The 19,174-nt window shown below is 42.2% G+C and overlaps 1 protein-coding gene across 1 annotated transcript in view; it reads right to left on the bottom strand.

Moving 5' to 3' along the window:
- PCSK2 (proprotein convertase subtilisin/kexin type 2) overlaps positions 1–19,174 on the bottom strand; it is a 91,309-nt gene that overhangs the window by 60,892 nt on the left and 11,243 nt on the right. Inside the window, exon 2 of the mRNA XM_015856543.3 lies at positions 11,219–11,323. Within this exon, the coding sequence (XP_015712029.1) occupies positions 11,219–11,323 (105 nt within the window). The remainder of the gene's footprint in view (positions 1–11,218; positions 11,324–19,174) is intronic.

Genomic DNA, 19,174 nt, shown 5'->3' on the forward strand with positions numbered 1-19,174 from the left:
TCCAACTCAGAAAGTAGCAGAAATCTGCAGGAAATTGTTCATCATGTCTTCCATCAAAATCACTGGTCAGAGCAGATAAATGGCTGCTGTTTTAAATGGACAAAACATAGTAAAAGAGGTTTCAAATTACCTCCTAAAGGAGATGAAAACTATTTATCATTTCATTGCACAGCTCCATCTAAGAGCAATACACTCAATGGAGACAGAATATCGGCCTGGAGGCAGTGCTGTACTTTGGGATCAGTGCTGTGAAGATGCCTTGTCCTGGCATTACACTGATGCTCCTAGCAGCTAGGGCCAGATTTCTCCTTGCAGAGATTAAAGAGAGCTCAGAATTCTACAAGCAAGTATTATAATACCTGTGCTACACCTACACAACCCTAATTGCTGAGAATTCGCTGATACATCTCGCTGAAAAACCACTCCAACACACATTTGGAGAGACTAAAGAAGGTCTGCAGAACCACCAGAGAATACCAGGTCTTGGGGGGGAGGCTGGCTTTTACATTCTGAGAAATGCTGCACCTGTATATTGTATATTGTATACGGATAAACTGCATCGTGTTCAGCCAAACAAATTGTGCATCATCTATAATTAAAAAAATGCAAAAGAGTTACTTATTGTACAACAAAGAAAGAAGTAAGGAAAATGTTGTTCAGGTTAGAATCTCCTGAGCACAAAGACCTCTTACTCAACACTATTAATGCTAGAGAAGTAAATGTTCTTTCTCCATCTGCTGCTGCTACTCAAAACGAAGAGGCACAGCCCTGGGAAAAGCTGCAATAAGCCACAGGGAAGCAAGGGCAGGAGCAGAGGAAAGACCACTAGAGCCACATTATACCCAGGGACAAATGCCTCCATGCAATTTTGTTATTATTTTACGCTTAGATAGCCTCTAGCACAGTAATTTCCCTTGAGCCTCCAGATCATGCATGTGGAAACACTAAATGACAACAGTAATTACAGTTTAAGGTTACTGTCGTTTGTCTAAGTCTTTTGGGCTTCAGAGGATCTGCACTAATCTCTTGTTTTTATTTTCTCCCCTCTGTTCTCATCTCAGTTTCCTTATTGCCCAGGTACCGTTAAAACCACTGAATACCAGAAATGGCCATAATCCAACTTCTTGTTGTTTGTTTCCCCCTTTCCTTCATCAGATTGGGCATCTGGAATAGGAGCAAACTACTCCTATTTTTGCTCTTCTTTATTATATAATTTTACGTATCCTTTAAAAATGCTGGCAATAAATAGTGGGAAATTTTTAAAAAGGCATAATCCATATTTGAAACATGTTTTGAAATACGTAGTTATAGATTAATTCATCACATATCATAAGCTATTTCAGATGGACCAACAGATCACTGCAGTGGGAGAATTGCAAGTGTTAAAATCACCAGGTCAGCCCACTTCTCGTTGTTATTCATTTTTAGGCAGATAGAGAGCATTAGGAAGGATTTATTGGACTTTCTGGTTCAGTCTGAAATATTCATTGTTTCAAGTCAGGTAGGTAATTCACCTTGGACACACTCCTTAAGCACCATGCTAATGCAAATAGCACAATGGGAGAATATAGCTGGCAAGTAACGTTCCCAGCTGTCCTTACTGAGAGATGTTCTTTCCCTGTGCAGAAATACTCAGGCCAAGTCAATGGCGTGACATGAGCAGACTTCATTTAGGTTCACACTCTTTAAATCAACATTCTTCATACTTTCCAATCTCAATCTAGGATTTGCATTTCTTTCACATATTCAAATTTTCTTCTGAATTTACATTGACATGCAAAAGCAGAACCATCTCATAACTAAACTCCAAACTGCACAGAGACCTGCACATGCCACCTCTGCAATTAAACAAAACACACACACCTTTCTTTCCTATGGCAAGCTGCTCCGTGCAGAAAATGTTTCCTCTTTAGATGAGTTGCCCAGTTCTATAAGCAGAAGCTGACTACAGTCCAGAGCAATAATCATACACTTGTTTCAGAGACTCTCCCTTACTGTCTTGCTTGTCTTCACACAAAATGTTACTTTCCCCATCACTACAGAAATCAGAATCAGTCCTATGGGTGTCTGGAAAGTGGATGTTTTACTCTGAAGGAAATAATGAAGCTGAAGAAACTCACCAAAAGTGATTGCGAAACAAAGTCATACAAATGTTTCAATCGGAAATGTTGGAACAAAACCTAAACTTTTTGTTTCATTTTTGTTTTCTAATACATGAAACCATTTGGTTCAATAAAGTGCCTCAAATCATTATTTCAAGGATGAAAGTTTGGGTCCTCTTTTTTTCTTGAGCTATCAGAAAAAAAACACTGAAAGGCTTCAAAATATATATATTTTTTCCGTCAAGAAAATAATTGTAAGTTTGGTCTGCTGATTGCCCTACAGAAAACAAATCACAAGCTTTTCACACGCCTCACATAATTTATGAAAAGACTCTTGAGATTTACAATGTATGAATATGGCTAGGTCTGGAAGTAAAGAAAAAAAGGAAGAGGGAACATGGACCTTCTTTTATCTCTTTTCAGAAAATACATAGTCCAAACAGAAACTCTCCTATAGCAGTCAAGGGAATTATTCCAAGCAAAGCTCATGTTGGAAAAGAAATAAAATGGATTCCAGTGAAGATTTGCCCAGGATAGCATCACTGTCTGTGAAAGAAAATAAAGAAAGCAGCATTCAACTATGACAGTATCCACCGCCCCAGAAGAATCAGAAAAGTAGTCCAAGCTGTTAAAGCTTGCTTGTTGTCCCTACAGTATCAAATCCAGATAACATGAGGGCCAGGCTATTACAAGAAGAGTTCAGCCTGTTTTGAGTTGAAGAAAACAGACTCAATGATGGTGCTTACAAAAGGTATCTCAAATTTTTAAGATGCACAGCATACACCGAGTAAAACATAGCTTCACCACACAGAGGGGCTGAGATAGCAGCTGCCAGTTGGAGCTGAGAGCTCCTCATTTCCCCAGGGAGAAAATGCCCCCAGGCACAGTAACAGCAACTTGGGTAGAACCAAAGGGAGGACAACAGCAGCTCAGGGATCCAGCAGCAGCACAGGAGAAAGCTGGCTGAGCACTAAGGAAATCAGTGGAATAACAAACAAGATGGGATCGAGGAGAAAGCTTGTCATATTTGCTAGATGACAAAGCCAAGTTAGACAGGAACAAGTGCAATAAATCATTCTGCCTCAGCCTTCAAGACAAAACAAGGCATCTTATAGCCACAGTGGCTTCTCTCACTTCTGTCTCTTTTATAAGGATGAAACCAATGCATCTGGACTTCATCCAAAGAAAAAAGAGAGCATGTGCAGGGTGGACGAGGAAAAAGAAGACCAGCTATTAATGTTCAGAGGAGTACTGCAGTGTTACATAAGCCAGAGCCAAGCAGTAATCAGATTAGTGATATTGCTGAAAGACCAGGAGTATAAAAGAAACAATTACATCTGGCAATTCAGGATCTTCTGTGAGGACTTCAAGCTTGCAAGTCTTGTGGACCCATTACTGCATATTCCTCAGTATGAAAGAATAATGGATGGAATCAATGAAGATTAAATGAATGGAGACAGACTATTTACAAGATATTAAGCCTGTATGCAAAATAAGTGTATTTCTCTCAGCACTCAGACAGCAGATGCGTACCAATGCAGAACATGAAGCAGTACCTTAATAAAAACATGTCCATTCAGATATTGTTTCATATAGCATAAGTAAAGTTGTAGATTGAGCAGAGTCCATTCGTGACAGCATAGAGCTGACATTATGCAACTAAGGGAACAAATTGCATCTGGTGATGGTACAGTACTTATTAGTCTTTCCATGATGTTTTATTCTACCCAGTCTTGTTCTGCCTTGCAGGATGGAAGTTTAGAAGGCCAGGAAGCATTATTCAACTCCATCACCCCCGCAACATGTGTATTTGCATTTTAATTACTATTGGCTATTCTCAGATGTTAGAGGCATCACTTTACTGAGAAGGCCATGTTCTAATGTAGCGTCAAATCATTACTGCAGAAAATTCTTCAGAATCATTTTCAATTCAAACCTTTATTTCATCTCCATCCTATCTGCAAATACCACAATCAGCTTTCCCTGACCTTTATAAACTCCTTTTTGTATTCACAGAATGCATCGTGCATACAGGCAACGATTTCACAGATGTATTATAAATCCTTGGTGGCTCCTGGGCTATTGAGTTTGTGGCAAAATAAATTAATATTACGCTTGGGACACTGCACACACACACACACATTGAAGATCTGGAAACACAGTACGCTTGTAGCAATAGTGTTTTGGAACAGATTGCAAAAAAAAAATAGGCTAAAATGCTGTTCACAAAGGAAATAATCATCAAATTTTGAACAACAGTAAAGCATACTAAGTGGCATGAGTGGATGCACTACCTAATACTTCATGAAATAACTTACACCATTATATCTTCTAGTTCAAGTCTTATAGTAGAGAAGCGGTGGTTTGTGATTTTTGTTTGTCTGCTTTTGTTGGTGCTGTTTTCTAAATGTCACAGCCTTGTGATGTAATTCCTGGCATACTCATATGCCCTAGAAAACCACACCGAGGCAAAAAATGTTGCAACCTCATGTTGCTTTTGATTTAACAGCACAACCTTAGCAGTACTGCCTAGTAATTATTGCCAGCGTCTTGTAAATTAAATGGCTCTTCACATCAAAAGTACAAAAAAAAAAAAAAACAAAAAAAAAACTCAAAAAAAACAACATCAGGTGCTTTAGCAGATCATTTTCTGAAGTCAAGAAAGAACCAAAATGAACTGTTAGAAATCCATTTTGTTCCATTCTAACTCTACCATGGCGTAGTCTAAAATACATGGGGCATCCCACACAATCAGTGGTACAATAATATTAATTAACACTATAGACTTCCCAATGTATATGCCAACAAGTGTATTTCCAATCTTTTAAAAGAGTTCGACTCAAATACAACTTTCCATGCACCAGAACACCTGATTTTCTTTTCGACTCAGCGATTTGCCCAAAGAAAATAGATACTGAAATGTCTTGCACTGTTTCTGGGGAAGTTCTTTTTAGCACTGAAGAATTCATCTTTAAAATAAGAATGTATATCTGAACAACACAAGCAGCATTAGGTAAATGCTAACTTAAGGTAAAGCTAACTCTGAAGATGGGTTTGGATGTGGCAGGCTGGTTCCTGCCATAACTCAAACACTGGTGACTCAGGAAGGGAGAGAGCATGCTTTTGCACCCCTACAGTTTCTGCCTTCATCCCACCAGCACAGGGCATATATTCTCACCAATGCCACTGCTTGCATGGTAGTATTAAACAGAGCACATCAAAGAGACAATGCTGCAAGTTGCACAGGAAAATAATGGAGGCAATGCCTGCTCTGCAACACAGACTTTGTTTGCAAGACAGGAAACAAGAGGTGGACAGAAAAAGCAGAGGGAGACTGGAGCAGGAGGCTGCTGTCAAGAGAACAGAACTCAACAATAAAGCAGAGATGTAACTCATGCCAACTCAGCAATTTACAGGCAGCAGAGCAGAGGCTGAATCAGGTCAGCTGTCTCAACAGTAATTCACAAAATTACTGTCCTTTCACATAGCTACAAATATTTCTGGGGTTTTAAGTCCATCCTACCCCACCTTATCCCAGTCATCACCTTGAACCATGAAAATGATGTGACAGGAAGCAATGCATGGGCCCAAGCTCATTAGGGCAACCACAGCCCAGGATGGCACTGCATTGCTGCTTTTATCTTCAGAAAACCCCATGTGAATCTGCACAGTGCATTGTCTTCACAGTCAATTACCTTGCAGCACATCCATTTAGATGCTTTCTAATGTTCTAGCTTACCCTGTAATTTTAGTTACATAGTATTTCCATAAAAACCACATGCATTTGACTTCAATGTCATTTTGATAGCCTGTTATTTTATTATGTGGAGCTAATGGTCCTTTTATAGACAACATAGCTGTACAAGACTTCCAGCATTCTTAAATGCTGATATTGCTGGATTGCTTTTTGCTTCCCCCTAAGATGTATTTCTAGTCACAGAGTAATAGATCAATTCAGCATAGCTTTTACATTCTGCCGGATATAACAGTATCCTCTCCACTAGCAAATTCCTCAAAATACTTGATTTTCTTCGCTCCATAGTGCTGTGATATTTTACTTTACAATACAGCGTGCAGGCTAAGTAAACAAGCCAGCAACACGGCACATCACATCAAGAAATCAAGCCTGGAAACTAAGAAACACCTCAGCACATGCTCAGCATACTTCCTTCAACCTAAGTGACAGATTCAGTACCTGAGTGACTCGAGGCCTCTTGATACCAGAGTTATTTTTATTCTTATTATAGAAGGTGACTCCTATGCAATAGTTGTGATGCCTCAATTAAAGAGGCAGCTACATGCTTTAAAGCTGGAGGCACTGTTGGTCAGCTATGCCAAACTGAGCTGGGCAGGGCCTTCTAATGTCCATTCTCACCAACCACTCTTTGGGAACATGCAGAGCTTACAAAGGCCAGGGACAGCTAGAGATAGGAGCCCCTCAGAGGCAGTTCTCAAAAAGCAATCAAAGGGATTTGTGGAAACCCTTCCTCACTAACAGTGGATAAAGTACAAGACAACTTACTCCACAAATAAGACAGTGACCCGTTCCTGGAAGATACTGTCTGTTTTCTGCACAATATACTTTTTTATACAAATGATTTATGACAGAAATGTCTCCAGTTCTTGTTCGCTGATCAAACTAGTAGTGCAGTTTTAACAAATTGTGTGCAGGTTTGTAGGTGGCTGGTTTTGTTTCAGCACTGGAAAGAAGACATTTCCTCTAATGAGTTTTCCTTGGCTGTTCAATATTTATTACAGGTACTTAAACAGAGCTTTTACTACTTAATGTTCCATTTCCTTCCAAAAGGATAATACCAGTGTTTGTGTAATACTGCCCAACAGCCTCATAAAATTGACAGCTACTCCAAACTTTTCTCAAGTGTAACCCTACCAGCATACCAGACTAGGCATATCATGTACAATGTATCATGTAAAAATAGTGGGAATAGTTTTACTTCTACAAAGGAGTAGATCTGCTGGCAAAGGGAGTAGGATAAAAAGCTTCTTCTTTCACTAATCTCAAGCCTCTCATTAATGCTGCCAGACAGGGTAGAGAAAATTGACTTATGCTACACAGCCACTGCTGAGGGCTGCTGCCTGCTAAGCAGCAGTGGCTCTCCCCAAGCTGCCAACCCTCTTTCCCAAAGCTGAAGGTGACTGTGTGAAGGCACTTCTGCCCTCAAACAGCAAGCAGTGGAGCAGTGAGGGAGCTAGGGGCTCAGACCATGTGTCCCTGCATATTGAAAACCTGAGGGAAGAGGAAGGGAAAATAAGTAAAAAGATAGCAAGATGATGAGAGAACTGACAAAGGTTGATGAGGTTAGTGAAGGTAAAGCCCAGGACAGCACCCAAAGTTACTGTCATCGCACATGAGGCAAGGGTCAAATCAAAAACTGGTCACATTAAGGGGGCACAAGGGGTACCTGATGCGAGGAAGAATAAGGATGATGGTGATTCATTTTGTTAAAAACTTTTGCATTTATAGCCTCCTTTTCTTCTCTTGTCTCATGACAGAACTGGTAACCCTGGGCATCTAGGGATGACATCACGAAACTATGCACCTACTCTCCCCAGACTGCTGTGCCACCATGTGCATCAGAGTTTCCCATTCTAATCCCTTTCAGAAAACTTCGCAATTGCCATCACTGAGATGTTTATAACCAAAGAACTCATCAGCTAAGAGCCAAACTCACTCAATCTCAGTGGAAGATTCTCTTTTCACCTCCTTCTCCCTCCACACATATATATTTATTCCCCTAACACCAAAACAGATACACTTGCATATAGATATCAGTAAATGGCTCTGCTCTGTACATTAAAGCCTCTTTCTGGACTGGAATTAATTTTGGCAGCTGTCCGACAGCAGAGACTGTGAGGGAGGAAAATGGTTTTATCTAAAACTTGAAAGAAAGCAAAATAATCTTAGAACAAACTGTGTTTCAACTCTTGCTCCTTCAGTGGAAGATTATTTACTAACAGAAGACACCCAACAACAGCAAAAGTACAAAAGTATAGCTCTAAAAGTTAACTAAGGAAGGTGTATTTTTTCTTTCCTTTTACTTGTACGGTCACTTTTCAAAACATGTAATAATAATCCATTTTAAGGAGACAAGAATCCAAATTGTTTTGAAAATTAAAATGAAGGAAACCCCATGGCTTTTTTTTAGCTGTGGTGGAGCAGGAAAGGGCTCTTGCTCCAGCCTGTCCCAATCATTCCGTCCTCACCTTCATGCCGATATCTGGTCCCATTCTACTCTGGCTCCTCCTGGGCTTTATGTCACTCCTGGCCCTTATCCCCTGCTGTCACCCTGCTATTTCTGCTTTCCAACTGCCCATGATCCCACTGCTTGAAGCCTTCAGGGCAAAGAACAGCAGATCCTTAAATGAAGTTTCCCAAAGCAAACCAAGCTTAATGGCTAATCTTTTGGTCTGACAAATTACAGCTGAAACCATTAATAAATAAAGGCAGATGAAAATGCAGTTTCTCGTGGTGAATACTTGATATCTTTCTGCTATGCCTTGTGTCATTAAAAGCTCAGTTTTAACATGGAAAAAATATATTAAAGAGGCCTTTTTCGTTTATTTCCCAAAATCTATTTGGCCTCAAAGGTACATAAGTTAAAAATAACAAATTATGGAAATTTGCAATTGATTACAAAAGACAGATTTATGAACAAACCTGTCCTAGAAGATTCTCTGTATGTCCGAGACTCTAATATCAAGAACAAAACAGCCTCCATTTGAAACAGTTCAGCTCACTCTGGCATTTGCCATCCTGAATGTAAGGGTTTCCGAGAGGAAACCAAAGGCGAAGTGCTTTCATGAACCTCCACTTTTCCCTTAAACAGCTCAATAGCACAACATGTGATGCTTTTATACATGCCTTCACCTGCTGCCAGCACTGCTTCAAGCCTCAACCATACTGTTCTATACAATAATGTCAAATTAATCATATTTGAGGCTGTTCCTACCAATAAATACTGGATCTCTTCTAGGAAGTTATCTTAATGACATTCCCCTCCTGCCCTTTGGACAGCAGTGACTTTTACCATGGGACAGCTCTGTATGTTTAGTATATCTTTAAATTCTTCTGGTAAAAACATACAGTAAATGTTATGCATAAAAGCTTTTTGAAGCATTTTAAAAGACAGGTAGAGCATGAAGATGATGCAGTAACCTGTTTGCATAGCGCTCTGCCATCTATCTCTCCAGACTCTAGAAAAACTGACATGGCTCCTCAAGGGACTTCCTTGATTAAAGAACATTAATTAATTGAGTGAACATCTGTGCTGTTTTCCAACTAATAATTAAGATTAGTGAGGAACTGTAATCTCTTTAATAGTGAAAAGTATACAGAGCAACTGCAGCCCACTATCTCACAGAATTTGGGTAGGGCTAAGCAACGACCATATTTGCCATAGTAGCTCCCAAGACATTTGGGAGGCTGGGTGATAGAGGCAATCAGTTTGTTTCCTCGCTAGCCCAGCAACAGGAACATTTTATTTTTGGCTTCATGCGTTAACATATTAACTGTGACAGTGCTGACATCTGTTGCTAAACAAAACTGAGTATAAGTGGTCCAGAAAAGTGCCGTTAAATTCAGAAATTATTTTTGGAGTTTGGAATTAAGAACTGTCAACACAACTGATGTTTCCACTTACGTACGAAAATGACAGGAATTTTAATGATTGCCCCCAAGTTCTGCATACAAAAGGAAGAAAGAAAATAAAAGTAATGATTTTAAGTGCTCTCAAACTCTATTACAAAAACCAATCAACCTGTATGGCATCATTAGAACTCAGACTACCTAACAGGGCTAGATGAGAAACTGTTCACTTTCCACTTATGGAAATGAAATAATGCTTCTATTCCACTTTCATCTCCTATTACAACCCACAAGGCTGGGGCACATCTAGGATCATTCTTTTTCCTCACAGAGGAAATAGTCCAATTTATTTTAACACAGGGCTTTATTCAGTAAAACCAAGGAGAGCAAAGCCTTTGGTATGCAGCACCAGAAAGAGTTACAGAATCACAGAACTGCAGGGGTTGGAAGGGACCTCAAGAGATCACTGAGTCCACAACCCCCTGCTAAAGCAGTTCCCTACAACAGGTCACACAGGTAGGTGTTCAGACGGGCCTTGAGTATCTTGACAGAAGGAGACTCCACCACCTCTCTGGGTAGCCTGTGCCAGTGCTCTGGCACCCTTATCATAAAGAAATACTTCTGCATGTTTGTATGGAACTCCTAAGTTTTATTTTAGGCCATTACTCCTTGTCCTATTTCCTACACACCACCGAGAGCCTGACCTCACCTATTTGCCTCCCACTTCCCTTTAGATACTTATAAACATTAATCAGATGTGGAGATAACAGCGAAAATGAGATTTCATTGCATGTGACAGAAATCAACTAAAAGTCTAGAGACCACAAACACTGGAAGACTGCAAAAGAAAGCATTCCCGAAAGAAAATAGACTCGTGAGATTTTTTAAATACTTTCTTAGACACACTAAGTCTAGAGATAGCATATCAAATTGCCAGTCTGGAACAAGTACAGGAGTACTCAGCCTGAGGCTGCAGTGAGCATCAGCAGGCACAGGACTGGCTGCATGAATCCCTGTTGGATGTGGGTCAAGAAGCACTTGAAACTTCTGCAGAAGTGAGAAAATTAAGGTGCGAATTCATCAGATCTTGACTCCTGTGGTGTCACAATAATTATAATCTCATGTAACCTTTTTTTTTCCCCCCTATTCTTTTTTCATTTTCTTAAGTGTTCCAATGACATATAATATCTGGCAATAAAACTCTCTCCTTATTATTATTATTCTCTCCTCTTTTTTTTTTTTTTTTTTGCTTACAGCACAGTGAGTTTTAAGCCTACTGAAGGATTAAAAATTAATCTATTTGCTGTCACGATATCACTCCTCAAGCTGATCTACTTTACTTGGGCAGCAAATGCACTTTTTGTGTCACTGGCCCCACTCCAGCTTAGTATTATTCTGGTGCAACAGCTCAGATGAAAACAACAAAATCACGTGTTATTGCCAGCTTGTAGACTTCAAAAAGTAAAACACAGTAGCCTGTGACAGGTGCAAATAATGTAAAAACACTTACCCTGGAATCCTTTTCCAGATGAAGCTTATGTTGAAGACTTCGTCTTCTTCTGGCCTTGGCGATTCCATTGTGATAGAAGTAGTAACCAGTATCTAGAAAAGGGAGCTGAGGAAAAAGAGAAAAAACACAGTTATCAGCCACTAATATGGATGTCATGGAAAATGCTACCTGTGAGGTGACTCAGGTGTCAACAAAACAAGACTTGTGAGGAGTTACACCACAATGCCCAAATCACCCTTGAGAACATCACTTCGAGGTTACTTTAGAAAGGTGCACCCCAGCAGCATTAAGGTTATTTGCTGCATTTTTACAGTGTATAACTTGTATATATGCTTGGTATTATTTTCACTTTAAGGTTACCAGCGCTAATATTTCAGAAGGGCAATCTCCTACTTCCTGAAAAAGATAGAGTAAAAGAACAAAATAGACTGCAAATGATTTGAAACTACCACAAACTGTCCTCCAACAGTAAGGTATTACACAAGTGCCTTTCCAAGTCATTAGAATGCATCCAAGGCAATGCCATTTTTGACAAATCCTGGGATGAATAAGGGCAGCAGGATCCTGTTGTCATAAATGAGACACCATAACTGTATACATTCCATTCACAGATACAGTCTTCCTGCTATGATATTATTTCATGTTTCACTACATTTATCACAGTATCTGTCGCAGTTCTGCAAATGTATTTTGGCATTTGTGTGGAGTAGTGTGGGAATGTAAGTTCCTCAGGAAACTCTGAAAGTTTAAAATTTGGGCACATTTCAGAAATGACTTTTTCTTCCTGTAAAGTCTCCTTTTTACTCTATTTCAAACAGTCTGTGTCAATGAAATCAAAGCGTTCCACTCTGACTTTTTAAATCCCGCTGTATGTGATACACTCATGCAAAGGAACTTTAAAAAAAAAGAAATCAAAGCATTCCATTCTGCTACAAATCACAGAATCACAGAATGACCCAGATTGGAAGGGACCACAAGGATCATGTAGTTCCAACCCCCCTGCCTGGCAGGGCCACCAAACATACACCAGGGCAACCTGGTCTTGAACACCTCCAAGGATGGGGCATCCACAACCTCCCTGAGCAGCCTGTTCCAGGACCTAACCACTCTCCTAGTAAAGAACTTCCCCCTAACATCCAACCTAAATCTTCCCTCTTTTAACTTAAAACCATTTCCCTGTGTCCTGCTATTGTCAACCCTTTTGAAGAGTTTACTCCCCTCCTGGGAGTAAGTTCCCTTCAGGTATTGAAAACCTGCAATGAGGTCACCCCGCAACCTTCTCTTCTCCAGGCTGAACAAACCCAACTCCCTCAGCCTGTCCTCATAGGGGAGGTGCTCCAGCCCCCTGATCATCTTTGTGGCCCTCCTCTGGACCCTTTCCAAAATCTCCCCGTCTTTTTTGTACTGAGGGCTCCACACCTGGACACAGTACTCCAGATGGGGCCTCACAAGAGCAGAGTAGAGAGGGACAATCACCTCCCTATCCCTGCTGACCACCCCTCTCCTGATGGAGCCCAGGATCCCATTTGCTTTCCGGGCTGCCAGAGCGCACTGCTGGCTCATGTTGAGTTTTTCGTCCATCAGGACCCCCAGGTCTTTCTCTGCCGAGCTGCTCTCAAGGACAACTCCTCCCAGCTTGTACAGGTGCCTGGGGTTCTTCCGGCCCAAGTGCAAAACCTTGCACTTTGCCGTATTGAACCTCATTAGGTTCTGTACTGAATAGCATCCGTTCCCTCCACCGTATCGACTGCACCACTCAGCTTGGTGTCGTCAGCAAACTTGCTGAGGGTGCACTCAGTTTCCTCATCGATGTCATTAATAAAGATGTTAAAGAGCACCGGTCCCAAGACAGACCCTTGAGGGACACCGCTCGTTACCGGCCTCCACCTGGACATAGAGCCATTGACCACCAGGGTCTGCGGCCCTTTGACCAATTGCTTATCCATCTAGTTGTCCACCCATCAAATCCACTTCCCTCCAATTTGGAGATGAGGATGTGATGGGGGACCATGTCAAAGGCCTTGCTCAGGTCCAGGTAAATGACATCGGTCGCCTTCCCTTTGTCCACCAACGCCATCACTCCATCATAGAAGGCCACAAGATTAGTTAAGCATGACCTTCCCCTGGTGAAGCCATGCTGGCTGTCTTAGATCACATGCTCATTCCTTATGTGATCGAGCATGTTGTTCAGGAGGATCTGTTCCATAATCTTCCCAGGCACGGAGGTGAGACTCACCGGCCTGTAGTTCCCCGGGTCGTCCCTGCTCCCCTTCTTGTAAATGGGAGTGACGTGACCCTTCCTCCAATCATCCGGGACCTCACCTGACAGCCACGATTTCTCAAATATGATGGAGAGCAGCTCGGCAACCACCTCAGCCAGCTCCTTCAGGACCCTGGGATGCACGCCATCTGGCCCCATAGACTTGTACTCATTCAGTCTAAGGAGGCACTCTTGGACTTGCTCTACCCTTACAGTGGGGAGGGATTTACCTCCTTGGTCCCCACATAGAGGTATGGGGGTGCAAGACTTAGGGACATGAACAAGACTAGAATCCTGGCCACCAGTGAAGACCGAGGTGAAGAACTCATTCAGCACCTCAGCTTTCTCTTCATCTGTTGAAGCCATTTCTCCTTTTAAATTTACCAGAGTAGGTACACCCGTTTTGGCCTGTCTCTTCTGGCCAATGTACCTGTAGAAGGTTTTCTTATTGTTTTTCACATCCCTTGCCAAGTTCAGTTCTGCCTGCACCTTGGCTTTCCTGATCCCACGTCTGCAAGTCCGGATGGCATCCCTGTATTCTTCCCAGGTGACACAGCCTGTGACAAACAAAGCCATTGGTACAAAGACCTCCTTCTAACTGCAGGTTAAGCATATTTCAACAAAATCATTGTGGTCCCTTGGAGCTGAGTCTCAGCTCTGCCTGGAGAGATTTTCTGGGCAAATAACCAGAATATCTTATATCAGCTTCATACACACATGAAGAACAACACGGCCGAATCTGAAGGGGAAACAAGAGCACAAAAAGCTCACAGCAATGGCCACAGAGGTCTCCAACACCTCCATCTACCCTCGTGGCTACATCTCTTAAGGCTCCAATTCTGTTCAGATTTAGCTAATTTTTTAATAAGTGGATTCACGTTTCATGTTTTAAAAGCTTAGATCTAGTAACTCTACAAAATGGATAATAAGGTAATTTTATGATGCAGAGTTTGTCAATAGATCTGGCTCTTGAGAAAAAGTCTCTTCCCTCATGTAGGATATATAACACCTCAAAAATAACCAGGAAAAAAAAGAAATCTAAGTAGGCAGATCAGTTAAAGCTTGAAATACAACTAGCTGTACTAACCATTACCATCCATCAGAAGCTGTGGCTCAATTTCCCCTCTAACTCTCTCAGTGAAATCAGGCTGTTTCACTTCTTCCTGTCTCAGTATCGAACACTCAAATCCATTCCAGTCAAATATTGATCTCAATGTTCTTCCTTTAAGAAAGGCTCTCAGTGATATTGGAGATATCTGGAAGGATACTGAAGATACATGACATGTACTTACTCATTTTTGGTGTAGAATTAGTACCAACTAGAATGAGGTAATACACCACCCAGTAAACCAGTCAGTTTGTTAAAGCCCAATCACATGAGAAAGCAATAACAGTATCACATGGAAACAATCAGATTAACGGACAAAATCACAGGTAATCTCAAAACGCTTAACTGAATATTCTGCTCTTTCCATATACCATAGAATAGCTCGGGTTGGAAGTGACCTCAAAGCCCACCCAACCCCTGCCATAAGCTGGCTGCCTCCCACCAGCTCAGGCTGCCCAGGGCCCATCTGACCTGGCTTTGGGCACCTCCAGGGATGGAGCACCCACAGCTCTCTGGGCAGCAGTGCCAAAGCCTCGTCACTCTAATAGATATCCCAATAATGTTCAGGAAACTCAGATGTTTTACAGTTTGCAGTTTTTGTACTCCTTCAGTGAAGCTGTGGGTGGATAGACAGGAAGGGGGCTAAGGCAATAACTGAAACATGGCATAATCAAGCAACATCAGTTGTGAATAACAGCAAAAACAGCAACACGCAGGAAGAATCTGAAGTCTCCAAGAAGTCTTTAAAATATAGGAAAGCAGGGAAAGTCAGATGCCAGCAAAGTACTCAAGACAGCACATGCATTGATGAGGGTTTTTGCAATGAAATCCACGAAGCCACAGAAGTGCTTCACATTTGACAGATTCCTGATACAGACTCAAAACTTCAAATGCCAGGATGCTGGTATCTGACAGCTGCATTGCTTTTCCTGCCATTAGGTTCCCTGGGAGCTCAGTTCTGCTTAGGAGCTCAGCATGACCACATAAACACTGCACATAACAATGTGAAACGAAAACCAAAGGGCTCATGTGCACCACAAGCCCCAAAGATCCACCAGCAGCAGCTTACTCCATAATATGTTCACTGTAAAACTGGAACTGAATTGGAGTAGAATCCTATGTCAGCAGCAGAATGTGCACAAAACATGGGTGAATAATTCACTCAATCTTGTGGTTCTATGTGCAAGAAGCAAAGCTTCCTGCCCTCACACAAAAACTAGCAATTATGTAAGATTACTAATTGCTGGAAAGCACTTGAAAATTAAAGTAAGAAGGATCATTAAGAGCAATAAGAAAATAGGCCTACTATTGCCTTGGTATATAAATGAGACAGACTCTAAGAAACTCAGGGATTATGTAATGACTTGCATAAAATTACTGGTGAAAAAGACACCAGCAAAAACAGAATCACTAATTGAACACAGCAAGGAGAGCAAGCTTTCATCCGTCAATCTGTGCCAACCTTTCCTTCAGCTTTGCAACTGCCTTGATGAAGTACTTAACCTCCTTCCAGAAAAGAATGAGGACTAGAAAACTACGTTTGAAATTTCGGTGTTCAACTAAGTGGAGGAAAGAAAATAACTCTTTAAATGGAAGAGGCTTATCTAGAAAGGGAAATGGCTGGGATCTCTGCTTTTATCAGATTACTGCTGCAACAGAGCAGTACGGGTGCAATTAGTAGTGAAATAAAATAAGATAAACTCATGGTCTGCAGTCTTCCTGCACTCCCCTCCTTTCATATGCAGTCTTTCCCATGCAGGAAATCTACTCGATGCTGTCCTGGATGCAGTCCTCAAGGAAAGGGGCCACAAATAGGCAGCTACCCTGCTTGCATTGCTTCTGAGCCACTGAACTCTGTTATAGCCTGTCAGCAAATTGCTCCTAATGGGGGCTCAGGGTTTGTACCTTGCAATAGTGAAAGGGACAAAAGGGGTACAAAAGTCTCAGCACTCTGCTGAACCTCCAGCAGCAGATCTGCTCCAAGAAGGAATAACAGTCATATGACATCCTCTTCCTCACAGACACCTGGTCCAGGTCAGGGCAGCAAGCAGCTCCCTTGGAGTGGATGTCCATCCCACTTTGTCTGCTTGACAGAGAAGGTCCAACTGCATTTCCTTGTCAGCCTTGTGTTGGACAATGCACAGTGGCATCAGATCTAATTTGGTCTATCTGAAAGCACAGGACATCAAGATCAGCTGCACAACAGTGCAGGGATTTAAAGAAAAGAAGCCACTGAAAGACTAAACTCCAGTTGTGTCCCTTACCTAAACCAGTAACATCTGGGCTACCTTGGAGAGACACAACAGTGGAGAAAAAAAGGAGCTTAGGGTTCCTTACCTGCACAAATATAGGACTGGCACACAGGGTTACAAACCAAGGCTGGTGCTGAAGAAACCTTTTATCTGCTCTGAGGGAAAAAAAATCCACAAACAACAACTACCTGCCCTCAATTTAAAAGAAATAAATAGCATACTAACACAAAGTATCTCTTCTCAACATAGCGTAATCACAGTTCCTGCCTTCAAAGGGGGCCATAGTTCTCTGCAGGTGAGTTTTCATCCCATTACTGCTCAGTAATTATACAACCCAGACCTGGCACAAGAAAATGTGTTTGGAGCCTTCATGGGCCCCTCAGGCCCTGCTCCTTCAGTTGCCATTATAGCTGAAGCACAACGAAGTGCCTCACAGCAGAAATTAGAAACCTTTTAGAAACCTTTTCATCCCAGCTCCACCAAATGCACCGAGGATGCTTATAAATATTCAATATGAATTTTTAAATCTCTTTCTCTCATTTTCCCTCACTCTGATTAGCATTAGAAATCGTTTTACTTTTAAATATACAGATGGGAGCCAAATCTGAAGTCAAAGGCACTCACTCACTATAGCGACGAAGACCTCATACAAGTAGAGCCAGATAGAAACTCAGGCAGCTCGAAGCATAGAAGTAGAACAGAACAAAGTATGAATAAGAAAGGATAATTCAAATGGTGGTAGGGAAGTGTGGAATAGCACAGAGGGCTAAAGCTTTGCCAGAGCTTGTGAAACCCAGTCCATGGTGTGCCCAAGGCCCCAGGCAAGGATTTCACACTTTCTCATTAGTTCATTCTAAGTACTCAAAAACCTCAGCCAAAGGAGCTCAGGTAGAATCTAAACAAATTCCAAACAGCCTTGAAGGCTGCAGCAATCAAGCGCCAAGGCTGAATGCTCTGACTTAGTCTTCCTGGCCCACTTTACACTGTACTTACCACGCTACTTATTAGCTATTTGTCCCCATCCAAGTAATAATCAAACCTAATCCTATTTATCTTGGCAAATTTAGCAGGTGGAGGTGCTCACCACAGCTTTAACTCTTCCAACATATAAATCTCATTAAAACATCAATTATATACAAGATGATCCCTGTGAAGTCAACTGAGACTCACACAATTCAGCACGTCTTCTACTGATTAATTCAGAAACACCTGGCTTAGCTACTTACATATGTTCTTACCTATGTTGTACATTCTACTAGTCCACAGGCAGAAATAAGAAAGGTTTGTAACTACTTGGTTGAGAGATCATTGATCTGCTCATCTTTTTTCCAGAAGTCAATGGAAATAGTATAATATACACGGTAACAAGGATATATGCCATTGGGTGAGACTGATGGGCCTGTAGCTGCCAGGATCATCTTTCTGGCCCTTTTTGAAGACAGGTGTCACATTTACCAGCCTCCAATCCATCAGGACATCCCCAGTCAGCCAAGAACACCGAAAAATGAAGGAGAGTGGTTTTGCAACCACATCCGCCAACTACGGGTAAGGGTGACGGAGCACTGGAACAGGCTACCCAGGGGGTTTGTGGAGTCTCCTTCTGTGGAGATATTCACGACCCACCTGGACGCCTACCTGTGTGACCCGGTGTAGGGAACCTGCTTTGGCAGGGGGTTGGACTCAATCTTTGGAGGTCCTTTCCAACCCCTACAATTCTGTGAAAAGGGACCAACTTTTTGACTGACCAGAATTGCAATTAGATGTCCAGTCTGACCACATGAAATTCAGAATTCATGTGAGCTCCCCATACAATTCACGGGAAAAAAAAGGGGGGAGGGGAAGGGAGGGGAAGGGAGGGGAAGGGAGGGGAAGGGAGGGGAAGGGAGGGGAAGGGAGGGGAAGGGAGGGGAAGGGAGGGGAAGGGAGGGGAAGGGAGGGGAAGGGAGGGGAAGGGAGGGGAAGGGAGGGGAAGGGAGGGGAAGGGAGGGGAAGGGAGGGGAAGGGAGGGGAAGGGAGGGGAAGGGAGGGGAAGGGAGGGGAAGGGAGGGGAAGGGAGGGGAAGGGAGGGGAAGGGAGGGGAAGGGAGGGGAAGGGAGGGGAAGGGAGGGGAAGGGAGGGGAAGGGAGGGGAAGGGAGGGGAAGGGAGGGGAAGGGAGGGGAAAGAGAAAAGAGGCATTTTCAGAGCATGATTCATTTGACCTATTTCAGGTGGCCATGCTAGATGAGCAGAGCCATGCCCCGGGAGCATCTTTTTTACTCCAGAGCAAAAACTGTAAGAGCACATCCATCCACATTCAGGTAGGTCAGTACTAATATCACAAGTATAATTCTCAATT

Source organism: Coturnix japonica, chromosome 3, assembly GCF_054131305.1.
Source record: "Coturnix japonica strain WE chromosome 3, WE-NBRP24, whole genome shotgun sequence".
Lineage (NCBI taxonomy): Eukaryota > Metazoa > Chordata > Aves > Galliformes > Phasianidae > Coturnix > Coturnix japonica.